General features: G+C 34.6%; 2 protein-coding genes across 4 annotated transcripts; both read left to right on the top strand.

Moving 5' to 3' along the window:
* Positions 1-1,519: 1,519 nt before the first annotated feature.
* LOC125470529 lies at positions 1,520-3,330 on the top strand. Of its 3 annotated transcripts, none has more exons than XM_048569730.1 (3): positions 1,520-1,680; positions 1,847-2,178; positions 2,921-3,330. In XM_048569730.1, exons 2-3 carry the CDS (start codon positions 1,878-1,880, stop codon positions 2,962-2,964), a joined length of 345 nt encoding a protein of 114 aa, XP_048425687.1. In that variant the 5' UTR covers positions 1,520-1,680; positions 1,847-1,877; the 3' UTR covers positions 2,965-3,330. The 3 variants fall into 3 exon arrangements, with proteins under 3 accessions (XP_048425687.1, XP_048425693.1, XP_048425684.1); XM_048569736.1 differs by having other exon boundaries at positions 2,930-3,330; XM_048569727.1 differs by lacking the exon at positions 2,921-3,330 and adding an exon at positions 2,486-2,799.
* Positions 3,331-7,725: 4,395 nt separating this feature from the next.
* Positions 7,726-11,747, top strand: LOC103953175 (DNA repair protein recA homolog 2, mitochondrial-like). The gene is given in 9 exon segments (XM_048569745.1): positions 7,726-8,022; positions 8,108-8,137; positions 8,219-8,437; positions 8,651-8,738; positions 9,195-9,283; positions 9,285-9,368; positions 9,879-10,025; positions 10,143-10,277; positions 10,985-11,747. Coding segments are annotated over 9 exon segments (1,164 nt in total). The 5' UTR covers positions 7,726-7,926; the 3' UTR covers positions 11,261-11,747.
* Positions 11,748-24,218: the final 12,471 nt, after the last annotated feature.

Consider the following 24,218-nt stretch of genomic DNA (forward strand, 5'->3'; position numbering starts at 1 on the left):
ACATGCAATTTCAACAGAGATAAGTGGGCTCAAATCACATCACTTCCACCGGGAAATAGGCAATAGGCAATTCAAATCACATCACTTCCATGGGCAATAGGCAATTTAATCCCCTAAGTAAACATTAATTACCTAAGTGCATCTCTACTTCTAAGCTGAATAACCAGGCTATTGGAATAAAAATATTATTATTTTTTTATAATATAATAACAGATAATTTTATTTTTAGTTTTGATTAATGATAAAAGATTGGTTGAAAATATTGAAATGTGGTGTAAAGTAGATGCTTACAAAAAAAAATATATAAAAAATATTTATGTTTTTTTATATTTTTACTAGCTGATGAGCACACACTATGTGTGCGTAAACAATTTCATTTCATTTTTTGTGTTTTTTTTTATTAAGGAGAGTGATTAGTTTTTAAAATTTTAAAAAGAGTGAAAAATTGATGGTAAGACAATTTCTCTTAATAAATACATATTTTATCTTAATATTACATAATTACTATTTTGTCCTCCTTATGTAAATATTGTGTATCAAAAGTGAGAGTAAAATAGGAAATATAGGGATATGATTGTCATTTTATCAAAAGATGCAAATTACTACTTTGCCCTCTTTATGTAAGTATTGTGTATAAAAGGTGAGGGCAAAATAGGAAAAAAGGGTAAAAATACAAAATTACTATTTTGCCCTCATGATGTAAGTATTGTGTATCAAAAGTAAGGTCAAAATTGAAAAAAAGTGGCAAAAAGTTGACAAGGAGGGCTCTCTTAATAATAGTACAAGCATTTGTCTACACACTTTGTGTCTATGAACACATTTTTTTAGAAAAATGAGAAGAAAAGAGGAAGAGAGAGAGAGAACGTGGGGGGAGTGAGAGGTTTTTGTTTTTATTTATTTATTTTTTAAATATTAGAGATATTTTAACATCACCAGTAGGTGAGGCTTCAATAAAAAACACTAAAATTTGGACCTATGAAATTACATTATTATCCATCATTTTTTTGTGTGATAGAAGACTAAGTTGTCTTTTCACCGTCTTTTGGTTGGCAAAGAAGATTTCATTAATTAATAGAGATAGATAAGTTTTGCATTTTTAATTAATTTTTTTTATAATTTTTAATTATGGCTGATGTCATCCTTATGTCATATGGCTTAGGGGCTAGCCAATCGATTTTTGCTTGGATGAGCAATTGGGCTTAGGGTGGGAAAACAGGCCCTGGACTCGTGGGGCGGGAACTAGCGGTTTAGGACTGGATCGGGATGGTTCCATGTATTTTAGCCGAACTCAATACTAAATTATTGTCCATTGTGCGACTTAGTAGAACTTCTCCCATAAAAATATCAATGTTAAAAAAAAAAAAAAACAAAAGAGAGAAGGGGGGGGGAAGGCGGGTGTATTTTAGCCGAACTCAATACTAAATTATTGTCCATTGTGCGACTTAGTAGAACTTCTCCCATAAAAATATCAATGTTAAAAAAAAAAAAAAAAAAAACAAAAGAGAGAAGGGGGGGAGGCGGGTCTTTAATCATTTTCACTGTCTCCGTTACTCAATCTCTCTCACTTAAACTGAATCTCCACAGCTTAGTCCTCCCTCTCGAATTTCGATAGCTGAGCTCCCTCCCTCCACTCCTCTGAAGTCGACTCCGACCACCGCCTGACGGTCAATCTCACTAAAGGTATTCAATTTTATGGATTAGGATTGAAAAATAAATTAGGGTTTTGTAGATGTAAGGTTCTTGATTTGCTGCTTGTGTATGAGTTTGGAATTTGGTTTGCTGCTAGTGTATGTATGAATTTCGAATATTTAGATTTTGTGCTATTGCTGACGGTCCAACCCAGCAGGCGTCGACTCGTACGCTCTGTGGTTCCGGAAATGGAGTTGGCGAACAAGGTGGTGAGCGCTGCCACGAGAGCGGTGAGCAACAACACGGTGATAAACGTGGCCCTGGTGGGTGCGTTCGTTGCACTGGGCGTAAGGTCGGTGAAGCAGCAAAACGACATCGAATCGCTGGAGGCGGAGAAGGCGTTCCTCATCAAGTCGAACAAGGCGGCGAAGCAGACCTTGTGGGACTGGAAGCAGCAGCTCTTCGCGGATGCCGCCTCCGCCGACTCCGCCTTGGTTCCGCTTTCCAGGCTCAAAGCCATCTACGGCGAAGCCCCAGTCTCACAAATTGGTAATTTCACTCACTCTCACTCTCACTCTCACTTACTTTGATTTTGCGTTTGTTTATAGGGGTTAGAAAATTTAGGGTTTGATAATTGGGAAACTGACCGAAATGCAGATTTGACAAATCTCAATTGATGAAATGATCATAATCAAATAACGACGACATATCGATCAAATATTGATGACATTGTAGTATCGATAAAATCCCCAAAAGTGATCATTTTCGCAATTGAGATTTGTATTTTCAACATTTCAGTCAATTTCTGTTGATTATTTGTTGGTATGTTCTGATTTATCGAGTAATATTGCTTTAGGTGAGGTTGTGAAGGAGGAATCAAAATCTGCTGCCCCCAAATTTGTGGTCTGATGAGGTTTGAGTTATTTACAATTTTGGGACATTTGGGTTTCTGATTAAATGTGTCAATGTTCATAGATTTTTCTCAATCTTAGAGGCTTAGATGGATTATAGACCAAAAAGTGAGAGAGTCGGATGAACTCATTCTGAATTTTTGAGTTGTAGTTGAAGGGGCTGTTTGGTTTTGCAAATTACAATGCTACAATGCACAAGAAACTCAATATTTTCTTTCGATTCCAAGCAATTGCAGCCTAGTCAAATGTCTTGCTTTCATTTGATGATTGAGAATTTGGACCGCTTGTGTTCAAGTGTCGTGCCATGGAATTGTTGGTAACTTTCTTGTTTTTGCAAATTGCAATGCACAAGAAACTCAATGTTTTCTTTCGTTTCCAAGCAATTGCAGCTGAGTTTAATGTCATGCTCTCATTTGATGATTGAGATTTTGGACCGCTCGTGTTCAAGTGTGGTGCCATGGAACTGTGAGTAACTTTCTCTTGCCGGACTTAGGCTACCAACAAATGTTTATGTTGATGTCTAACAATTTAGGGGATGAATGTGTTGTTTTCATGAGAAGATTAAGGGGCTAAATTCAAGATTGCAACCCAGCTGATCACATTGTTTTGTTATTTTGTACTCACTTGATCAATATTTGCTTCATTATTTAGGGGAAATTTTAAGAATCAAGCTTCTGTGGTGTGTAATTAGAGATGCGAAAGACACCTGCATTCACATTTTGGCCTAAACTTGCTCCCCAAGTACTTTGTTATTGTTTTAGTTCATCTTACTAATCCTATTAACAACTTATTACTTGTTGCAAAGTGAGATTGTGAACAAGCATCTAACGTTCGGCCACATTTAGTTGTTAAGATTGGATTATATTGGATAACTCGCCAGATCAAGATAGGTTGAAGTAGTGGTATTCCTTTTCGCTTGTATGTGAGAGGTCTTTAGTTCCGAATCTCGGATATGGAGAGTTCGCAACCACTTTATTCTCTTATATTTATTCCAGTGTGTATATATATTTTGTTGTATAAAATAATTAGATAGATTGGTCTCAAAGGAAATTTATCTTTGAAAGGCATCGTTTGGTATTGTTTGTTTTTTTTTTTTTTTTTTCTCAAAAATTGATTCACTTTAAAGTTAAAGTAATAAAAAAGTGTTTGATGAAAATAAAATACACTGCTTATTTAAAAACAATGACCTCTATGCAACAGCTTTTAAAAGCAGCCTGTAGGTTGCTTTTGAAAATTGTTTTGATAAGAGAGCTGTTCGATCCACTCCACAGCCATATTTTCCCGACCAATTTTTAGTGAAAAATTTAATGACACATTGGACCTTGTGTAATATGACTTGTAAAGCCCTAATAAAATTATCCTAGTCTGTTTTTTATAGCCAAAAGAAAAATAATAATTAGAGAAGACGAAGAGAACGCATGGCTTTCTTCAAATTGGAAGAAAGGTTAGAATAAAAATAAGAAGAAAAGGTAGGAGCCCAACCATCCGTTTCAGAAAACACACTTTCCTCTTAATCGTTTTTTATCAAAATTTCAAAATTTTGTTTTCGAATTCTGTTTCGAATTCAAATGTCGCTATTGAGATTTGTTAGGGGAAAGATTTTCGGAAATCCAGCAAATTCTTCGTCGACATCAATGACGAATAAGATGAGGAGGAAGATTGAGATTATTTTTTTCATAGTCTTGGGCGTTGTGAGGTGAACATTGTACGCATGCGTCAAGCTGTCAACAAGCAGATGGTGCTCAAGGGCGAATTCACGATGAACAGTAAATGGGGTGCCGTCAATTGCTCAAGTCTATTATGAATTGGAAGGTCATGTTTGGTCGACCTGGGACGAACAAGATCGAACATCGGCTTGTGAGATTGGGCTTAATGTTGGATGCTCAGGTTTTTTGGTTTGAAAAACCTTCTGATGTAATTTCTAGTTTTCTATTTTAAGATAGTATTACTATTTAATTTAGAGTGCGGGATCCTCTTTTTCCTTTCGTCCGGATTGAAATCCCCTGCAAGATTTTTATCGAGGCACATTATTAGCTCCCTATCCTCTTTGATTGTACGTTTTCTTTATTATCTAATGAATATTGTACTTCATCTCAAATTCTAACTTTAAACTTTTGGAAAATAGTTAAATTGATATGAGGACATTTTAGGAATATTGGGGAGTGAAAAAAGAGTGTTTTAATTTTTTTATGAGGGGTGAGAATATAAGATGGAGTGTAGGGTTGCGGGGTGGGTTTAATAGCTGTTAAGCGGAGTTGAGTATAATGAATATTTCTAATTTTTGTAATACTCTCATTGGTTTTAAAAAAATAACATTGTTTAACCTTCTACACTCATTTCATCTCTTGGAGAGTAAAGTGACAACCACCACTTAGCACTACAAACACTAACCTTACACCATCACTGCCAATACCACCATCATTGTTGCTACAATCACCACCACCACCACCACCATAATGATAATTGCCACCACTATCGTTGTCACTGTCATCGCCATAATAACCACAAGCCGCCACTATTGTCACCACGACTACAACTGCCACTACTGTCGATGCCGCTACCCCTACCACCATTGTTACCTTTACACCCCAACCACCACACTCCACTATAGGTACCACCATTATATCCCCACTTTTGTCATTGCCATCACCGTTGCCCATACTCACCATCACTATCACCCCCGCCACCACCACCATTGTCATCTCCACCACCCCCACTATAATGTCCCTTTTTGTCATTATATACATTTATATCATTTTACATATAAATTTCTCAAAGCTTTTATACTGTTTTTCAGGCCATCTTTAAAATGCAGTTTATCAAAAGCTAAACTTCTTTTTTTTTATTTTTAATAAAGTTCAAAAGCAATTAAAAAAAAACGCAGTAATTTCAAACTGGCGATAAGTGTTATCCCAACATAATTTTAGGATTGGAAGTGAAACGTAACCAAATGCATAAAATTTGACACCAAATGCTCACAAGTTGATAAAAAGCAAACCATATATATTTGGTAACATGTGGTTCATAATTCGATACAAACATTTGCTGTTTATTAGGAACATGGTAAATACTATATCGGAAGTTGTGAAGGTAAATGGAGTGACTAGTCAGCAAAATGGTAGGTCACTCACTTAAATATGTAACCGCATTTTCTTGAACCCATCGAGCATGGATTTGAATCTCATCTGGATTCAAATTATAGGAGATCTTAGGGATCTTATATCTTAGTCATTCATCGTGCATTGTTTGGTCAGAAATCATTTGATTTTCTATATTTAAAATTAAACACAAATAATACCTAATGAAAACTGACCGTACGATGTACGATGAACGATTATGATATGAAATCCCTAGAATCCCCACAAAGTGGATCCGAAGAGGATCCTCTTTCATCTAGCATATTGGTGTATTTATGATATTTATAACATAGATACATAGTACGATGATGGTAAGGATGAGGACTGAAATGCCTTTGTAAATCTTTTAGGCCTCCAAAACAATGGATTGCTGTGGCAAAGCCACCAACTGATCTTTTTTTTTTTAAAAAAAGAAAGAAAAGAAAAGATACATAGTATGATTAAATATTACTAAAATTATGAATCGAACATATAAAAGCTACCTACACAATGTTTCACTTGAAATAGATTGTGTCACTGTTTTGACCAAGATCACCTATTATGATGTTTTTTTTAATTATTTATAATTATTGTTTTTGTGTTGATCACTTGAGTATTGTGTTCGGAATTAAACTTTCTTCCCAAAACCTAACATTTCTGAAAAAATTGGAGTGAGAGTGGTGGCGCCACCCTTCTACCCATTTTCACGCCGCAGCTTGATCCCTGTGCCACCACCCAATCCGACACCCACATCTCCTGCACTTAGGGTGGACATAAAAACTGTGGAACCACCAAACCGAATAGGATTGAGACAAAATAAACCAGAAAAATTGTGTTAACAAAAAAAGTCAACGTAAGTTCAAGAACCGAACTGAACTATTTAGACCAGCTCCAGTTCCAGTTTTCATGTTGGCAGAACCGCTCATAATAGAACCAAAACATGATTATAAATAATTAATTAAATTTAATAGTTGTATGCATGTGTCATTAAATGAGTGATAAAAACCAAATTGGTTTCACCTAGTCCGACTACACGGGAGCATTTCTCAATTAGGTTTTTTACTTTCACGGTTCACCTATTGACATAAAGCACATATTTGAAAAAAATTAGATCAATTTCCCTCATAGATCTCCAAATTTAACATTCTGGTTTCAATTTCATATTTTTAGATGAAATAATCTTAGATGTTGAGTTACTTCCTGCTTTTTTCTTGCCCTTTTTCCTGGGCCTTTGTTTTAATTTCTTGGTAAGTCCCTTTTGGACTTAAATTATTGCATTTATGCTAACATTCTTATAGCACAGTAAATGTATTTTACGTGTGGATGTACATTTGTATTTTGAATCTATATATGTACATTTGAATTGTGTTTCTTTTCTGTTACCTTGGTATCAAGGACATTTGCATTTTGATTTAGTATCTAAAAATGATTTGTTTTGCCACTCAGTACTTCAGTTTAGTGATATTCCTCTTTATTTGGAATCTTAGGTTCGAATCTTATGGATGGTGAATTCGATACCAAATCAGGCCGCTCATTGTGCGGGTTTGCCAACTCTCTCACTTCTTAATATAAAAATGTCAATGTACTAAAAAATGATTTATTTTGTTGGTAACTTTATATAACCATTTTAGAAGTCATATTTGAATTCAAGCAAGCAAAAAAAAAAAAAAAAACAAAAGGAAAGTAAAACCAAGTTGAATATCATTTTGATTTGGTATTTAAATGATTATTATGTCCTGTAAACATGTATGAACCAAGCCGAAATCGGTGTAAACCGAATCGTATAGTTTTAATAATAAATTTAAAAAATTGCATTGAATCGAACCATTAATATTTTCGAGTTCCCATTCCGATTTGAGCATAGAACCGTACCTTGCTCACCCAATTCAACACCCCACATTCCTAGGAGGATCCTCGTCAGATTCTTTTTGTGAGGATCCTGGATATCTTTTAATCATATCTGTTCATCGTACATCGTGCGATCATAAATTATTATAAATTTTTTATTATTTAAAATTAAATATAAACAGTATTTGATAGAAACTGAGCGCACGAAGGATTTGCGAGGATCCTCTCTTCCCACATTCGATCCAACACCTCCTATTCGACACAATTTCCCATATTCGATCCAACACCAGTTTCTCTCCCGCCCACACCCACCATAGAGCGGCGCCACACCTCCGGAACTCAAAAACCCTAAAACCCTCAAAAGCTTCTCTTCCGTCGTATACCCTCAGACCACCATTAATCTACGAGCAGACCGTCGGCGAATGGGGTTGCTTCTCCGTCCTTCACTTGCACAGCGGCTTGGTCTGGCTGCCTTCAAGCAACCTCGTCTTTCTCCCGTACCTTGCTCCTTCCTCCAGGTATCTCTCTCTAGAAACCTGCTGTAGAATTTAAATTCCAAATGATTTAATTTGGATTTTGATTTTGTTGGTGTTTTATGCCCAGAGAGGAAGAAGACATTGGACAAATTGTGCGGTAATTTTTCGCATTGATTCGGTAGGAAATTTTAGAGCTTGTTATGTGTAGAAACATTGGTGATGGTGTGTGTTGATGGCAGCTGAATGCGATGGACTGTTGGATTATGATGATAACGACGATGCCAAAGCAAGGGAGAAAGATGCTGCATTGAGTTCGGCTCTCTCACGGCTTTCCGGTGATTTTTGCCGGGAGTCTATGATGTCAATGCAGCGGTTTTCTCGATCAAGACGTCCGCCTGTCATCTCCACTGGCTCCTTGAAGCTTGATCTAGCTCTTGGGATTGGAGGATTACCCAAGGTAATTAAATCATCGACTACTCATTACTTTTTGATGGACATTGCTATTAGTTACCCTGTATGCCCTGTTGATGGTAGGACGAAAAGATGCTGGTAGTTACTAATAACTTAAAATAGGTGCATTGAATTCATTTGTATTTCAATTTTAGCTGCAAATCGATGAAATAGTGTCAATTGTAAAACCCTAGTGAGAGATGTGCATTGCCATCTGCAGGGAAGAATCATTGAAATTTACGGGCAAGAAGCATCTGGGAAGACCACGCTTGCACTTCACATCATCAAGGAGGCTCAAAAGCTTGGAGGTGTGTATTATCTCATTCTTTGTATTGGAAATGTTATTTTGCTCATCTTTGTTGAAACTCTGATCAGCTACTATATATAGAGTAAATTATCTTATCTTGTTATTTTCCATTGTGTTTGTGTATATATAATATTATACAACTCAAAGAAAAAAAATTGCCCCCCAATACACAAAGGTACACACAGATGGAAGCTATCTTCTTATAGATGGAAAACTGAAATTTTGTATGGTTGAACATGAGGCGAAATAGGAACTGATATCTAGTGATTTAGGCATGAGAGGGTAATAAAGTATAATTGGTGGACTGTATTCTCAAGGTCCTAAAAGTTTCTACCCCTTCGTTCCCTCCATAGACATGCAACCTATTCAATGAGTGATGGCCTTCAATTATATTGTTCTATATCGTAAATTTCAAGTCTGTTATTATATTTGCTTAACTGAACTGTCCTTTTGGCAGGACTTTGTGCATTTCTTGATACAGAGAATGCCATGGAATGTTCACTTGCAGAATCTATGGGTATAAACACCAAAAACCTTCTCTTTTCACGTCCCTGATTCTGCTGAGAATATGCTATGTGCTGTTGACACTCTGACTAAAAGTGGTTCTTTGGATGTGATTGTGGTTGATAGTGTAAGTGATTGATACTCTGACTAAAGATACATCTACCTGTTTTTCAACACTAATCTTTATTTTATTGACCTTTAACGCCAATCTTTAAGTGCACCAAATATTTCTACAGATATCCTGACATGTCTACACTTATATGGATGCTATCATTTCTGTTTGAAGAACCCTCTGTCATTTCTAAGTTATGCTATCAAGTTATACAGGAACGGTGACACTTTCAGACTGTTGTATTTTAAATTTCAGAATCTAAGAAAGTTACCTCTTATACAATTAGATAGACCTGGGAACCGAAATGCAGTGTGACTAACTAATGAAATATATAAACTGAGATCAGTTCAGTGTTGAATGGAACTCTTAGAGAGTTCATTATTGGACCTGTATTTCCTTTTCTTTGGTTAATTAATTTACGCTGCTATGCTGTCATAGATGTAGATAATCACTATTAATCACTTTAAAGTCTTTTGAGGATATAAAAACTATCAATTTAATATTTGGCATGTTTTGATATTTCAGGTAGCTGCCCTGGTCCCCCAGTGCGAACTTGATGCTGAAATTGATGGTGAATACCGAGATGCACAATCAAGAATCATAACCCAAGCATTACGAAAAATACATTCTTCATTATCCCATTCTCGTACCCTTATTGTTTTTATTAACCAGGTTATCACCACTGTACTTAAAAACATTATAACCTATTAATTGTCTGTTCAAAATTGCATCTTAAAAGCTGCAGAAGGAGAAATAATATTTACTATGTAACATTTCTTCTGTATCCAGATTAGATCAAGTCCAAAGTCAGGGAAAGAATTTGGACCTACGGATGAGGTTACTTGTGGTGGAAATGCCTTGAAATTCTACGCGGCAGTGCGGTTGAGACTTAAAAGGATACAGTTGCTTCAGACTGAGGAAAAGGTAAATCCTTTAATAGTTTAATAATGACCTGAAAAAAATTATTGATGTTATGCTGCGGCTGATGCTACTTAATGCTTCATGCTGTTTTGCTGTTGGTCTCTTTGGATGAGCCATATTGCTGTTGGGCAATATATTGGTCTTATTTGTTTTTTGTTTTTGTTTATAATTTTATTATTATCATTTGATCAAAAGTGAAAATATGGTCATATTTGTTAAGACTACCTAAAAGTTGTCCAAAAAACGACAGTTTCTTTGATGTTCTGAGCAGTGGGAGTACTCAATAAGAGTATCACCTGTTTTTGTTTGGTAAATGAAACAATAACTAATTGAGTAGGAAAACTGACAGAAAGGTAGATATATTCTTAAAAGTTAGAGAGCAAAATCAAAGAACAATAAGTAGAATAGTATAGAACTGCAAAGAGAAAGCAATAGAATAAAAAATCGCTTCTGCAGTTGATGTATTTTTCCATGAATTTCAGTGGCTGCAATCTCTTGTCCTTGCCTGAAAACTGAGTGCTAAGAGAAGAGAGCGTGACGTCCTTGACAAGTGAATGTGCATTAGAGCCACTAGTAGTGCTTTTCGCTTCACAGTTATGTGAACTTATTAAAACCACTATGTTTATTGTGGGTGTTAGGTTGATCTAGTTAGAATATGGCAGTTCTCTTCTTTATCGATGTGAACTTATCAAAGTCCATATTGTTTTTAGGTTACAGGTCTTGGGATTTCTGTGCAAGTTGTGAAAAACAAATTAGCACCTGCAATGAAGAAGGCCGATCTGGGAATACAGTTCGGGAGAGGCTTAAGCTGTGAATCAGAGGTATTGCAGTTGGCTTGTGAACACGGGGTCATTGCCAAAGAAGGAAGCAACTACCTCATAGGGCAAAAGGTTTTTAGTAATGAACGTGCAGCTGAACAGTGTCTGGCAAAAAACGATGCGCTTTTTGATGAGGTAGGTAACGATCTTAAGGAAAATACTGTTTGAAAGATAGAGTACCTAGACGACGCTGACTGAACGAACATCTGTCAAATGTGAGGTGTAAAATGGTGGAGTGATCTAGTCCCGTGTCATGATGCTACCTGAAGGTTTGGGATGACATTCCGGTTTATGATGCAGCTAGCATTTCTGTCAAAAATTTGACGGAGGCTAAATGCGAGTTCCGAATTAGAAAAAATGGAAGATTTCACCGTTATTCAACGCCTCAAGGTTATCGTATGTAAAATTGTCGGAGCTGTTCCGTGGTTTGTGTAGTAACAAATCCACGACACTGTCGACTTTCACTTGTATATAGAACCTTGATTACGAGTTATATTTTATATCTCCATGCCTTATGAGAAACGTGTCTCATATGATATCACACTTTGCATGTCTCGTAACAGAATTTTGGACAGAATTGTGATGGAATGACAACATTAATTTACGACACCTATTTTTAGGTGTTACATTAATTGATTATCAATTTCAGGTATCATTTTGATAGTTTGGGTTAATTTCAAGAACCATTTGTGATATAAATCGTTGAATTTTTATGTACTATTTTATTATAGATAGAATGGAAATTCGTAACGAAAGTGAGGGATATTGAAGAGTGGAGTAAGAATAGTGGGGAGAGATGTAGAGAAGGTACAAGGTATAGGATGAAAACTTGAAAAATCCAAAGACTGTTCTATGTTGTTCACCTTCGAAATTTTGGTTTTATTCATTTATTCCTGAGCCTAGTAGTGTATGCTTATAACTAAGCAATGCGCTTTAATAGTAAGGATACACGACCACTTGGTATTCTGTGCCAAGAATATGAGGACATGTGTTAGTTTTTTTTTTTTTTTTTTTTTTTTTTTTTCACATGCTCTTGTGTTATTGGCACATGATGCAGCCGTGACAATGTACCCGTATCATGCAAGCTACTTTTTGTCGCATGAGGTGTTTGAGTCTAGCTAGTCTTAAGCCTACGTGGCACTCTCAACCTATCATGGATATATAGGTAGTGAAAAAAAGTTGAGGTTTTACAATAAAATTAATTGACAATATAAAAATTAGATGAATTACTTATAAGCACATGGAAGGTCCATTCTTGCTCATATATGGGATTCGTACTCTCAACAGTTAGCAAGTAACAAATAATTTGAAATATGATTCCCATTCTCGTTTATTTTTTCTCGTCATCCGCCACTTTTCTTTGTCCCTCATTTTTCTTATGTATTTACTTCATACGTCAAGCAACAAAAGAAAAACTAAAATTGAAATAGTTATCAAACCATCCCTAAAAGTATGCCCTTAACTACCAAATGATTTTTCATTTTGAGAAAGCTAGACACGAAAAAAACTTATCTTTTCTAATTAGTAATTCATTTTACCATCTAGTTGTATGTTATCCAACCGAATGCATCAAGTGTGCCCAGTACAAATCGTGCATTCGTCTATTTTCTAATACGAAGATTAATATACCACGAGACACTATCCGACTACTATGCACACAACAATTCTTTCTCACATGGTAGTTGTATATGGAATCATCCTACCAAGGTGCGGCTGCCCCCTCTAGAAGGCAGACTGCGGCATGAGAACCTCCTATATACCTCCCATCTCGTGGATCTTATCAAGACGCCTCTTCATGTGTGGCGAATTTTCAAGCCTAATACGTGGACAACACAACTCGGATGACACGGAGCATGTGTGGGCTTCACACATAACAACCCGCTCTAATACCATGAAGAGAGTTGAGGTTCTAACATAAAATCAATTGGCAATATGGTAAGTAACTCAACTACTTGTAAGCACATGCAAAGTCTATTATCTCGTCAATGTGAAATTCATTATCAAAAAATCCATTACGGAGGCCAGCACCGGATGTAATCTTATTTTCAAACAAATCAATGAAATCATATTTTTTTTTAATATGGTACCACCTGCCATTGTCTAAAGACCGTCCAACTCACGCTTCCCTTCTTCTCTTGTTCAAATCTTCATCTTCTTCGTCTGGATCTTCATCTGCAATGGAGGATTCATACAAATTTCAATCAATGAAATGATCAAAATCAAATTACAAAATGTTGATGAAATATTCACGAAGTATTTACAAAATCACAGGAAATGACCATTTCAATAACATTGAAATTGTGTTTTAATTATTTCAACCAAATTCCCATGATCATTTATGGGTAATGTTTCGATTTATTGGGTAATTACTTAGAGCACCTCCAGTGTGGGCATTAGCCCTGTGGACAGGCTGCTCCATCAACCCAATCACTTGCTAAAGTGATTCCAGCCCATTCGGGCTATTGGGCTGAGGGGGAGCCCGAAGGACAGCTCAGACACAAACCCAAGGCCCGAGCACCTAAGGGGAGAGTGATGCAAGGCTGACGTCAGCCACGTTATAAAAAAATTTGCATCAATTGCATGGCTAACAAGTGTGTGTGGGGGTGCATCATCGACAGGGTTTGCAGGCGATGGGGCCCGTGCTGGACATGCTATCTATAGTCGTTGCTAGGTGCAATATGGCACCCTCTCAGCCGTTGGATTTCAACGGCTCTTTTTTCTGGACCATTCTATTTCCAATGGTAAATTTTTTTTTTTGGAAACTCCCCCAACGGCTAGATGATGTGGCACAATCTGAACCGTTCGATTCTAGATCAACAGTCTACGTTTTTCAGCTTTAAAATTTTTTAAAAAAAGAAAAAAAATGATATGTTACCATTATGCCACGTGCCACAATCTGGAGGGTTGGATTTCAAATTTTTTGTAATCCAACAGTAGAAATTAATTAAGTTAATAAAATTACATAAACACATCAAATAAAAAAAGAAAAAAACCATACTAAATGAACTTAAAAAACACACCAAATAAAAAAAACATACTAAATGAACTTAAAAAACACACCAAACAAACTAAGAGCATTATTGTTCCACCAAAAATTGTACTTTCGAATAATGACACATGGCATAATGAGACTAGTTAAAAATGCTATCTAAAATTACAAATAAAATTGTTTTTTTATTATTTTATAAAATAAAAAATACTAATATTTTATTACTTATTGCAATGACTATTCAGTTTGGAGGTGAAGATGTAAAAGACAATTACTGTTTATTAAAAACAGTTACTATTCAGTGAAGCGGATTCAATTGCCAATTGCCAATTGCCATGAGAAGCCCTTACACACTGGAATTGCTCTTAGGTGAGGGTGTGAAGGCGGAATCAAAATCTGTTGCCTCCAAACTTGTGGTCTAATTAGGTTTGCGTTTTTTTATTCTCCCCAATTTTTGTGACGTTAGGTTCATCATTAAGAATTTGGACCGCATGTTTAGGTAAAAGCTAAACTAATCAATAATTCAAATCCATGTATTTTGGTAAGAGAACACTCATAATTAAAATATTGTGTTAAGGCTAGTGGTTTTAACACCATTTTTAGCCTCTGCATTCCTTATGTGATTACACAAAAAATTGTAAAACATCGAGTTTGGAGTGTGGATGGTTAAAAACAGAAGCGTAACAAGTGTTAAACTCGTCAGCGTTATTCGAACTGTAACAAGAAACCTACACTAGGAGATAATAATTTTGTTGCAGCAGAAGTGGGATTTTTTCTGCATAAATCGGAAACCTTAGAAGATTCAGGTTAAATTTAGAAAATATCGATAGATATTGGTGATTATCAGTTAAAAACATAAAAAAAATGAGGAAAGCTTACTAATAAACATAAAAGTTAGGTTTCATACTTCTATAATCCAAATCAACCAATAACGTATCAATTTAACGTATAAACTTTGTAAAATATCTACTCTTAAAGAAAATTTGCAAAATACAATGAAACCTTGATAGTACGATATAAGTTTTTACGTTTGTACGTACTTTATATTTGTACATGAAACAATTTAATAATATGGTATAAGTTTTTAATTACAAAATCCAAAGTTGAGAGAATTGTTTTTACTGCCTTTCAAGTTGAACAATGTTGAGATATTGACTAGCAACTATAAGCAATTTTATAATCGAAAATGCACTGACGAAATTTCCATCAAAATATCTCTAAAATCTCCCAAATTGGGTAGATATTGGACCAAGGTATCGAAATTTTACCGAAATCCTCAATACCGCTGAAATATCTTTGAAATTTCATAGAAATCTTGTTAAAATGTTTAGATTCTTGTCTTAAGTTCAAGTGATTAAACGTGTTTATCCGTAAACTCGAGATTTTGCGTTCAAATGTCTCTTCCTCAATGGCCCTTGTATAAAAATGAAAATGGAAGATTCCCAAAGCTTCAATAATTGAAAAAGGATCATCATAGATAGTGCTTAGAACATAGTTTCCTAGGGTTGGCACAATTAAAGTTTTGACATTAGTAAATGGACAGCGACATTAATAAGGCTGGTTTTCTCACCAACAACAAACAAATAATAAGCAGGGGATGAACAAGTTGTTTTCAAAATTGTAATCCAGCTTAATTATCATAATCTTGAGTCATTTTCTACACTTGATCAACCTTTGCTTTATTAAATAGGAGAAATTTCAAGAAATACGCTTCAGTGGTGTAAGATTTCAGATGTGAAAGAGACCTTCATTTTGGCATGAACTTGTACCACGAGTAGTTTAGATGAATTTACGGTAGACCATTCCATCGTCTGTCAATTAAGTAAATTTACTAAAACTCAACTAAATCACAACAATAACGCAAATTAACAGCATGATATGTAAATTCCAAGAGGAGCTTGTGAAGAAGCATGTACCGTTGGTTTGGCTTTTTTGGCACTTATTCCTTTGATATGGGAAATCGCCAATAGAGGAAAGAGCAAAAGGAAATGAATTATATGAAAGGTGATTGGATTCTGTTTTGTTCTTGGGAAATTGTCATGGCACTCCAAAATTAGCTTCTCATTATCGATGGAATACCACCGCATGGTACATTCTTCAGCTCTTATTTCTTAAAGTATAAGTGGTCTATTATTAATATTTTACCACGTGAATTAGTTATAATGTAAGATACACACACACACACACTGGTATTTCACATATTAAAGCATGAAAAACTTATTTTGAAATGCCTAAAAACATCTCACATGGTAATTATGGGCTCGTTTGATAGTGTTTTTAAAATAACTAAAAGCGTTTTTGGTTAAATTTTTTTTGAAACTAATCCTTAGTAAAAATTTTAGGGGATACTAGAAAAGCATTTTAAGTGCTTTCTGTAAGACACACATATCTGGTGTTTCTTCCACTAAGCACTTAAAGTGCTTTTGGAACACAAAACAATTTCTTCAAAAGCGTTTTTAATTATTTTAAAAGAACTTCCAAATGAGCTCTATACATGTCCTACATTATTTGTTTCGTTGCTTGGAAAACAGTAAAGTGCCCAAAGTTTTTAGGCTTGAAAACCAGCAAATGTAGAGAACTTTCAGGGCTCTAAGACAAAGTGCATAGCTGGTTGAGTTCTAGTACCATGTATGCATTATATATGAAGTGTGGAAAATTAGCAAATAAATTAACAAGTTGCTTTCGTTGCCACCTTCAAGAGGCTGCCATCAAATCTGCAACTCTATGGATGGTGGGGTTTGGTTAGGCTTGGTAATTCCTGACACGACCCGATAACCCGACACGACACGACACGAAATTAACAGGTGTTTGGGTCGACACGATAACGAATCGGGATTCGTACTCCCAACAGTTAGCAAATAACAAATACTTTGAAATATGATTCCCATTCTCGTTTATTTTTTCTCATTATCCGCCACTTTTCTTTGTCCCTCCTTTTTCCCATGTATTTACTTCATACGTCAAGCAACAAAAGAAAAACTAAAATTGAAATGGTTATCAAACCATCCCTAAAAGTATGCCCTTAACTACCAAATGATTTTTCATTTTGAGAAAGCTAGACAAGAAAGAAACTTATCTTTTCTAATTAGTAATTCATATTTTACCATCTAGTTGTAAGTTATCCAACTGAATGCATCAAGTGTGCCCAGTATTTTTCTAATACGGAGATTAATATACCACGTGACACTATCCAACTACCATGCACACAACAATTCTTTCTCACATGGTAGTTATATATGGAATCATCCTACCAAGGTGCGGCAGCCCCATATTCACCCTAGAAGGCAGACTGCGGCATGAGAACCTCCTATATATCTCCCATCTCGTGGTTCTTATCAAGACGCCTCTTCACGTGTTGCAAGTTTTCAAGCTTACCACGTGGACAACACAACTCGGGTGACATGGAGCATGTGTGGGCTTTACACATAACAACCCGCTCTGATACCAAGAAGAGAGTTGAGATTCCAACATAAAACCAATTGGCAATATGGGGAGTAACGCAACTACTTATAAGCACATGCAAAGTCTTTCCTCTCGTCAATGTGAAATTCATTCTCAAAAAATCCATTACGGAGGCCAGCACCGGAGTGATCATTTGTAATGCAAAGGCCGGGGTATTTGATTGGTGGAAAGTTCAATTCAGTTTTCCGATCTTCGTCATGAGAAGTGGAAGCAGAAGCTGTTCGAGAAGCATTTCACCTGACTAAAGAACATGGAGTTAAAGGCGATAATCATCGAGAGCGACTCCAAAGTTGTGATTGACGCCAAAGAGACTTTCCATTAGGGGTATTTATCCAGTCGTTGAGGAAATTTAGCGGCAATCTAGTTCTTTTTATTAAGGGCAATATTGTAAATGAGTCCGTTAAAGATAAGACTTCGAGATTATTTTTTTTTTTTGGAGAAATTTTTAAGTTTATTTATTTATTTTGGTTATGCTAGTTTTGATTAGTTAGAGTGGCTGTTACTACAAGTGTGTAAATGACTTGTATATATACACAAATGTAATTTTATTTTCAAATAAATCAATGAAATCATATTTTTTTAATATGGTACCACCTGCCATTGTCTAAAGACCGTCCAACTCACGCTTCCCTCCCTCTCTTGTTCAAATCTTCATCTTCTTCGTCTGGATCTTCATCTGCAATGGAGGATTCTTACAAATTTCAATCAATGAAATGATCAAAATCAAATTACAAAATGTTGATGAAATATTCACTAAGTATTTACAAAATCACAGGAAATGACCATTTCAGTAGCATTGAAATTGTGTTTTAATTATTTCAACCAAATTCCCATGATCATTTATGGGTAATGTTTTGATTTATTGGGTAATTACTTAGAGCACCTCCAGCGCTCCATCAACCCAATCGCCTGCTAAAGTGATTCCAGCCCATTCGGGCTATTGGGCTGAGGGGGAGCCCAAGGGACAGCTCAAGCACAAACCCAAGGCCCGAGCACCTGAGGGGAGAGTGATGCAAGGCTGACGTTAGTCACGTTATAAAAAAATTTGCATCAATTGCATGGCTAACAAGTGTGTGTGGGGGTGCATCACTGACAGGGTTTGCAGGCGATGGGGCCCGTGCTGGACATGCTGTCTATAGTCGTTGCTGGGTGCAATATGGCACCCTCTCAGCCGTTGGATTTCAACGGCACTTTTTTCTGGACCATTCTATTTCCAATGGTAAATTTTTTTTTTCGAAACTCCCCCAACGGTTAGATGATGTGGCACAATCTGAACCGTTCGATTCTAGATCAACGGTCTACGTTTTTTAGCTTTAAAAATTTTTAAAAAAAAAGAAAAAAAAAATGATATGTTACCGTTATGCCACGTGTCACAATCTAGAGGGTTGGATTTCAAATTTTCTGTAATCCAACAGTAGAAATTAATAAGTTAATAAAATTACATAAACACATCAAATAAAAAAAAAATCACACTAAATGAACTTAAAAAACACACCAAATAAAAAAAAAATTCTAAATGAACTTAAAAAACACACCAAATAAAAAAAAACATACTAAATGAACTTAAAAAACACACCAAACAAACTAAGAGCATTCTTGTTCCACAAAAAAATGTAATTTCGAATAATGACACATGGTGTAATGAGACTAGTTAAAAATGCCATCTAAAATTACAAATAAAATTGTTTTTTTATTATTTTATAAAATAAAAAATACTAATATTTTATTACGTATTGCCATGACTATTCAGTTTGGGGGTGGAGATGTAAAAGACAATTACTGTTTATTAAAGACAATTACTATTTATTAAAGACAATTACTATTCAGTGGAGGGGATTCAATTGGCAATTGCCATGAAAAGCCCTTACACACTGGAATAGCTCTTAGGTGAGGGTGTGAAGGCGGAATCAAAATCTGTTGCCTCCAAACTGGTGGTCTAATTAGGTTTGCGTTTTTTTATTCTTCCCAATTTTTGTGACGTTAGGTTCATCATCAAGAATTTGGACCACATGTTTAGGTAAAAGCTAAACTAATCAATAATTCAAATCCATGTATTTTGGTAAGAGAACACTCCTAATTAAAATATTGTGTTAAGGCTAGTGGTTTTAACACCATTTTTAGCCTCTGCATTCCTTATGTGATTACACAAAAAATTGTAAAACATCGAGTTTTGAGTGTGGATGGTTAAAAACAGAAGCGTAACAAGTGTTAAACTCGTTAGCGTTATTCGAACTGTAACAAGAACCCTACACTAGGAGATAATAATTTTGTTGCAGCAGACGTGGGATTTTTTCTGCATAAATCGGAAACCTTAGAAGATTCAGGTTAAATTTAGGAAATATCGATAGATATTGGTGATTATCAGTTAAAAATATTAAAAAATGAGGAAAGCTTACTAATAAACATAAAAGTTAGGTTTCATACTTCTATAAATCCAAATCAACCAATAATGTATCAATTTAACGTATAAACTTTGTAAAATATCTACTCTTAATGAAAATTTGCAAAATACAATGAAACCTTGATAAAAACCTTGATAGTACGATATAAGATTTTACGTTTGTACGTACTTTATATTTGTACATGAAACCATTTAATAGTATGGTATAAGTTTTTAATTACAAAATCCAAAGTTGAGAGAATTTTTTTTACTGCCTTTCAAGTTGAACAATGTTGAGATATTGACTAGCAATTACAAGGAATTTTATAATCGAAAATGCACTGACGAAATTTCCATCAAAATATCTCTAAAATCTCCCAAATTGGGTAGATATTGGACCAAGGTATCGAAATTTTACCGAAATTCTCAATATCGCTGAAATATCTTTGAAATTTCATAGAAATCTTGTTAAAATGTTTAGATTCTTGTCTTGAGTTCAAGTGATTAAACGTGTTTATCCGTAAACTCGAGATTTTACGTTCAAACGTCTCTTCCTCAATGCCCCTTGTATAATAATGAAAATGGAAGATTCCCAAAGCTTCAATAATTGAAAAAGGATCATCATAGATAGTGCTTAGAACATAGTTTCATAGGGTTGGCACAATTAAAGTTTTGACATTAGTAAATGGACAGCGACATTAATAAGGCTGGTTTTCTCACCAACAACAAACAAATAATAAGCAGGGAATGAACAAGTTGTTTTCAAAATTGTAATCCAGCTTAATTATCATAATCTTGAGTCATTTTCTACACTTGATCAACCTTTGCTTTATTAAATAGGAGAAATTTCAAGAAATACGCTTCAGTGGTGTAAGATTTCAGATGTGAAAGAGACCTTCATTTTGGCATGAACTTGTATCACGAGTAGTTTAGATGAATTTACGGTAGATCATTCCATCGTTTGTCAATTGAGTAAATTTACTAAAACTCAACTAAATCATAACAATAACGCAAATTAACAGCATGATATGTAAATTCCAAGAGGAGCTTGTGAAGAAGCATGTACCGTTGGTTTGGCTTTTTTGGCACTTATTCCTTTGATATGGGAAATCGCCAATAGAGGAAAGAGCAAAAGGAAATGAATTATATGAAAGGTGATTGGATTCTGTTTTGTTCTTGGGAAATTGTCATGGCACTCCAAAATTAGCTTCTCATTATCGATGGAATACCACCGCATGGTACATTCTTCAGCTCTTATTTCTTAAAGTATAAGTGGTCTATTATTAATATTTTACCACGTGAATTAGTTATAATGTAAGATACACACACACACACACTGGTATTTCACATATTAAAGCATGAAAAACTTATTTTGAAATGCCTAAAAACATCTCACATGGTAATTATGGGCTCGTTTGATAGTGTTTTTAAAATAACTAAAAACGTTTTTGGTTAAATTTTTTTTGAAACTAATCCTTAGTAAAAATTCTAGGGGATACTAGAAAAGCATTTTAAGTGCTTTCTGTAAGACACACATATCTGATGTTTCTTCCACTAAGCACTTAAAGTGCTTTTGGAACACAAAACAATTTCTTCAAAAGCGTTTTTAATCATTTTAAAAGAACTTCCAAATGAGCTCTATATATGTCCTACATTATTTGTTTCGTTGCTTGGAAAACAGTAAAGTGCCCAAAGTTTTTAGGCTTGAAAACCAGCAAATGTAGAGAACTTTCAGGGCTCTAAGACAAAGTGCATAGCTGGTTGAGTTCTAGTACTATGTATGCATTATATATGAAGTGTGGAAAATTAGCAAATAAATTAACAAGTTGCTTTCGTTGCCACCTTCAAGAGGCTGCCATCAAATCTGCAACTCTATGGATGGTGGGGTTTGGTTAGGCTTGATAATTCCTGACACGATCCGATAACCCGATACGACACGACACGAAATTAACAGGTGTTTGGGTCGACACGATAACGAATCGGGTCGTTATCGGGTAACCCGATAAGCACCTGTTAAGATAACGGGTTGATTTGGGTATACACGTGGGTAACACGATACACGATAAGCAGAATATTATTTTTATAATTTTATAAACCTAAAAAAATACTGTAATAATTATATATATTAATTTAACAATTTTATACCCCTAAAAACTATAATAAATATATATATATATATATATTAAATTAACTATAATAATTATACCCCCAAAATATTAACTATCTATAATAATTATATATATATATATATATTAAATTTTGAATTAAATTTTATAAAACTTTAATAATTATTAATTAATATGCATTCATTGATTTGATTCCATAATTGATAATTCCATTCCATTCCCTGCAGTGTCGCTCTTTTTGAAGAAAAATGGAGGGAAAATGAAAATGATAAGAAAAGTTGAAAAGGAAACAAAAAAGAGAGGGAATTAGGGAAAGATGGGTAGGCACAGTAGACTGTCGGAAGGAAAAGTGAAAATTATAAGAAAAGTTGAAAATGAAACAAAAAAGAGAGGGAAAAATGAAAATTAATAGAAGTGGTGAGAATTTTTTTTTTTTTTTAAGTTATTAACTTTTTATCACATATATGACATATCTCACTATTTTTATAATGACTCACGTGATGTACTACTCTTTATACCAATCAATTATATGTACAAAATAAATAGATTTAAATCTACTTAATAAATATATATATATATACACACACACCCCATTGAACTTGATGGGATACGAATTCTCCGAAGCTAATTTCAACGATCTCAACCGTCAAACTTGTTTGTATATACTTCAAGATCACATCAGCAAAAAATCGCAAAAAACAAACATTCAGATATCAAGTAACGGGACAAAACTTTTCGACGGTTACAAACGAAAAATCACGATTTAACGGTTATTTTAACTTCGATTTTGATGATTTTTTTACAGCTATACTCATTGACCCTATATGAATACAATGAATTAATTTGATCTTCAATTTAAAATATTTACACAAGTGGATACCACAAAATCTTATGTTATACTTGATGAAAGTATAAATAAACTCTAAGTGTTAGTCAATCTATTGTTTTTATGGGATACGAATTCTCCGAAACTAATTTCAACGATTCCAACCGTCAAACTTGTTTGTATATGCTTTGAGATCACATCAGCAAAAAATCACAAAAAATAAACATTCAGAGATCAAGTAACGGGACAAAGCTTTTCGACGGTTATAAACAAAAAATCACGATTTAACGGTTATTTTAACTCCAATTTTGATGATTTTTTACAGCTACACTCCTTGACCCTATATGAAAACAATGAATAAATTCGATCTTCAATTTAAAATATTTACACAAGTGAATACCACAAAATCTTATGTTATACTTAATGAAAGTATAAATAAACTCTAAGTGCTAGTTAATCTATGGGATACGAATTATCCGAAACTAATTTCAACGATCCCAACCGTCAAAATTGTTTGTATATGCTTCGAGATCACATCAGCAAAAAATCACAAAAAACAAACATTCAGAGATCAAGTAACAGGACAAAACTTTTCGACGATTATAAACGAAAAATCACGATTTAACGGTTATTTTAACTCTGATTTTGATGATTTTTTACACTACACTCCTTGACCCTATATGAATACAATGAATGAATTCGATCTTCAATTTAAAATATTTACACAAGTGGATACCACAAAATCTTATATTATACTTAATGAAAGTATAAATAAACTCTAAGTGTTAGTCAATCTATCGTTTTGATGGATACAAATTCTCTGAAACTAATTTCAACGATCATAACCGTTAAACTTGTTTGTATATGCTTCGAGATCACATCAGCAAAAAATCGCAAAAAACAAACATTCAGAGATCAAGTAACGAGACAAAACTTTTCCACGGTTATAAACGAAAAATCACGATTTAACGGTTATTTTAACTCCGATTTTACACTCCTTGACTCTATATAAATATCATGAATGAACTCGATCTTCAATTTAAAATATTTACATTAGTGGATACCACAAAATCTTATGTTATACTTAATGAAAGTATAAATAAACTCTAAGTGTTGGTGAATATATTGTTTTGATAGGATACGCATTCTATGAAACTAGTTTCAACGATCCAACCGTCAAACATGTTTGTATATGCTTCGAGATCGCATACGTCAAAAATTTCAAAAAAAAAAAAATCAAAGATCAAGTAATGGGCCAAAACTTTTCGACGGTTATCAACGAAAAATCACGATTTAATGGTTATTTTAACTCTGATTTTGATATTTTTTACAACTACACTCCC

The sequence above is a fragment of a genome, unplaced genomic scaffold (assembly GCF_019419815.1).
Source record: "Pyrus x bretschneideri cultivar Hongxiangsu unplaced genomic scaffold, Pyrus_bretschneideri_v1 Contig100, whole genome shotgun sequence".
NCBI lineage: Eukaryota > Viridiplantae > Streptophyta > Magnoliopsida > Rosales > Rosaceae > Pyrus > Pyrus x bretschneideri.

Bases quoted from the DNA above. Each gene is read 5' to 3' on its own strand.
- LOC125470529 (XM_048569727.1), top strand. From the start codon at position 1,878: ATGGAGTTGGCGAACAAGGTGGTGAGCGCTGCCACGAGAGCGGTGAGC. The intron at 2,179-2,485 runs GTAATTTCACTC...ATATTGCTTTAG, and splicing joins AGCCCCAGTCTCACAAATTG to GTGAGGTTGTGAAGGAGGAA.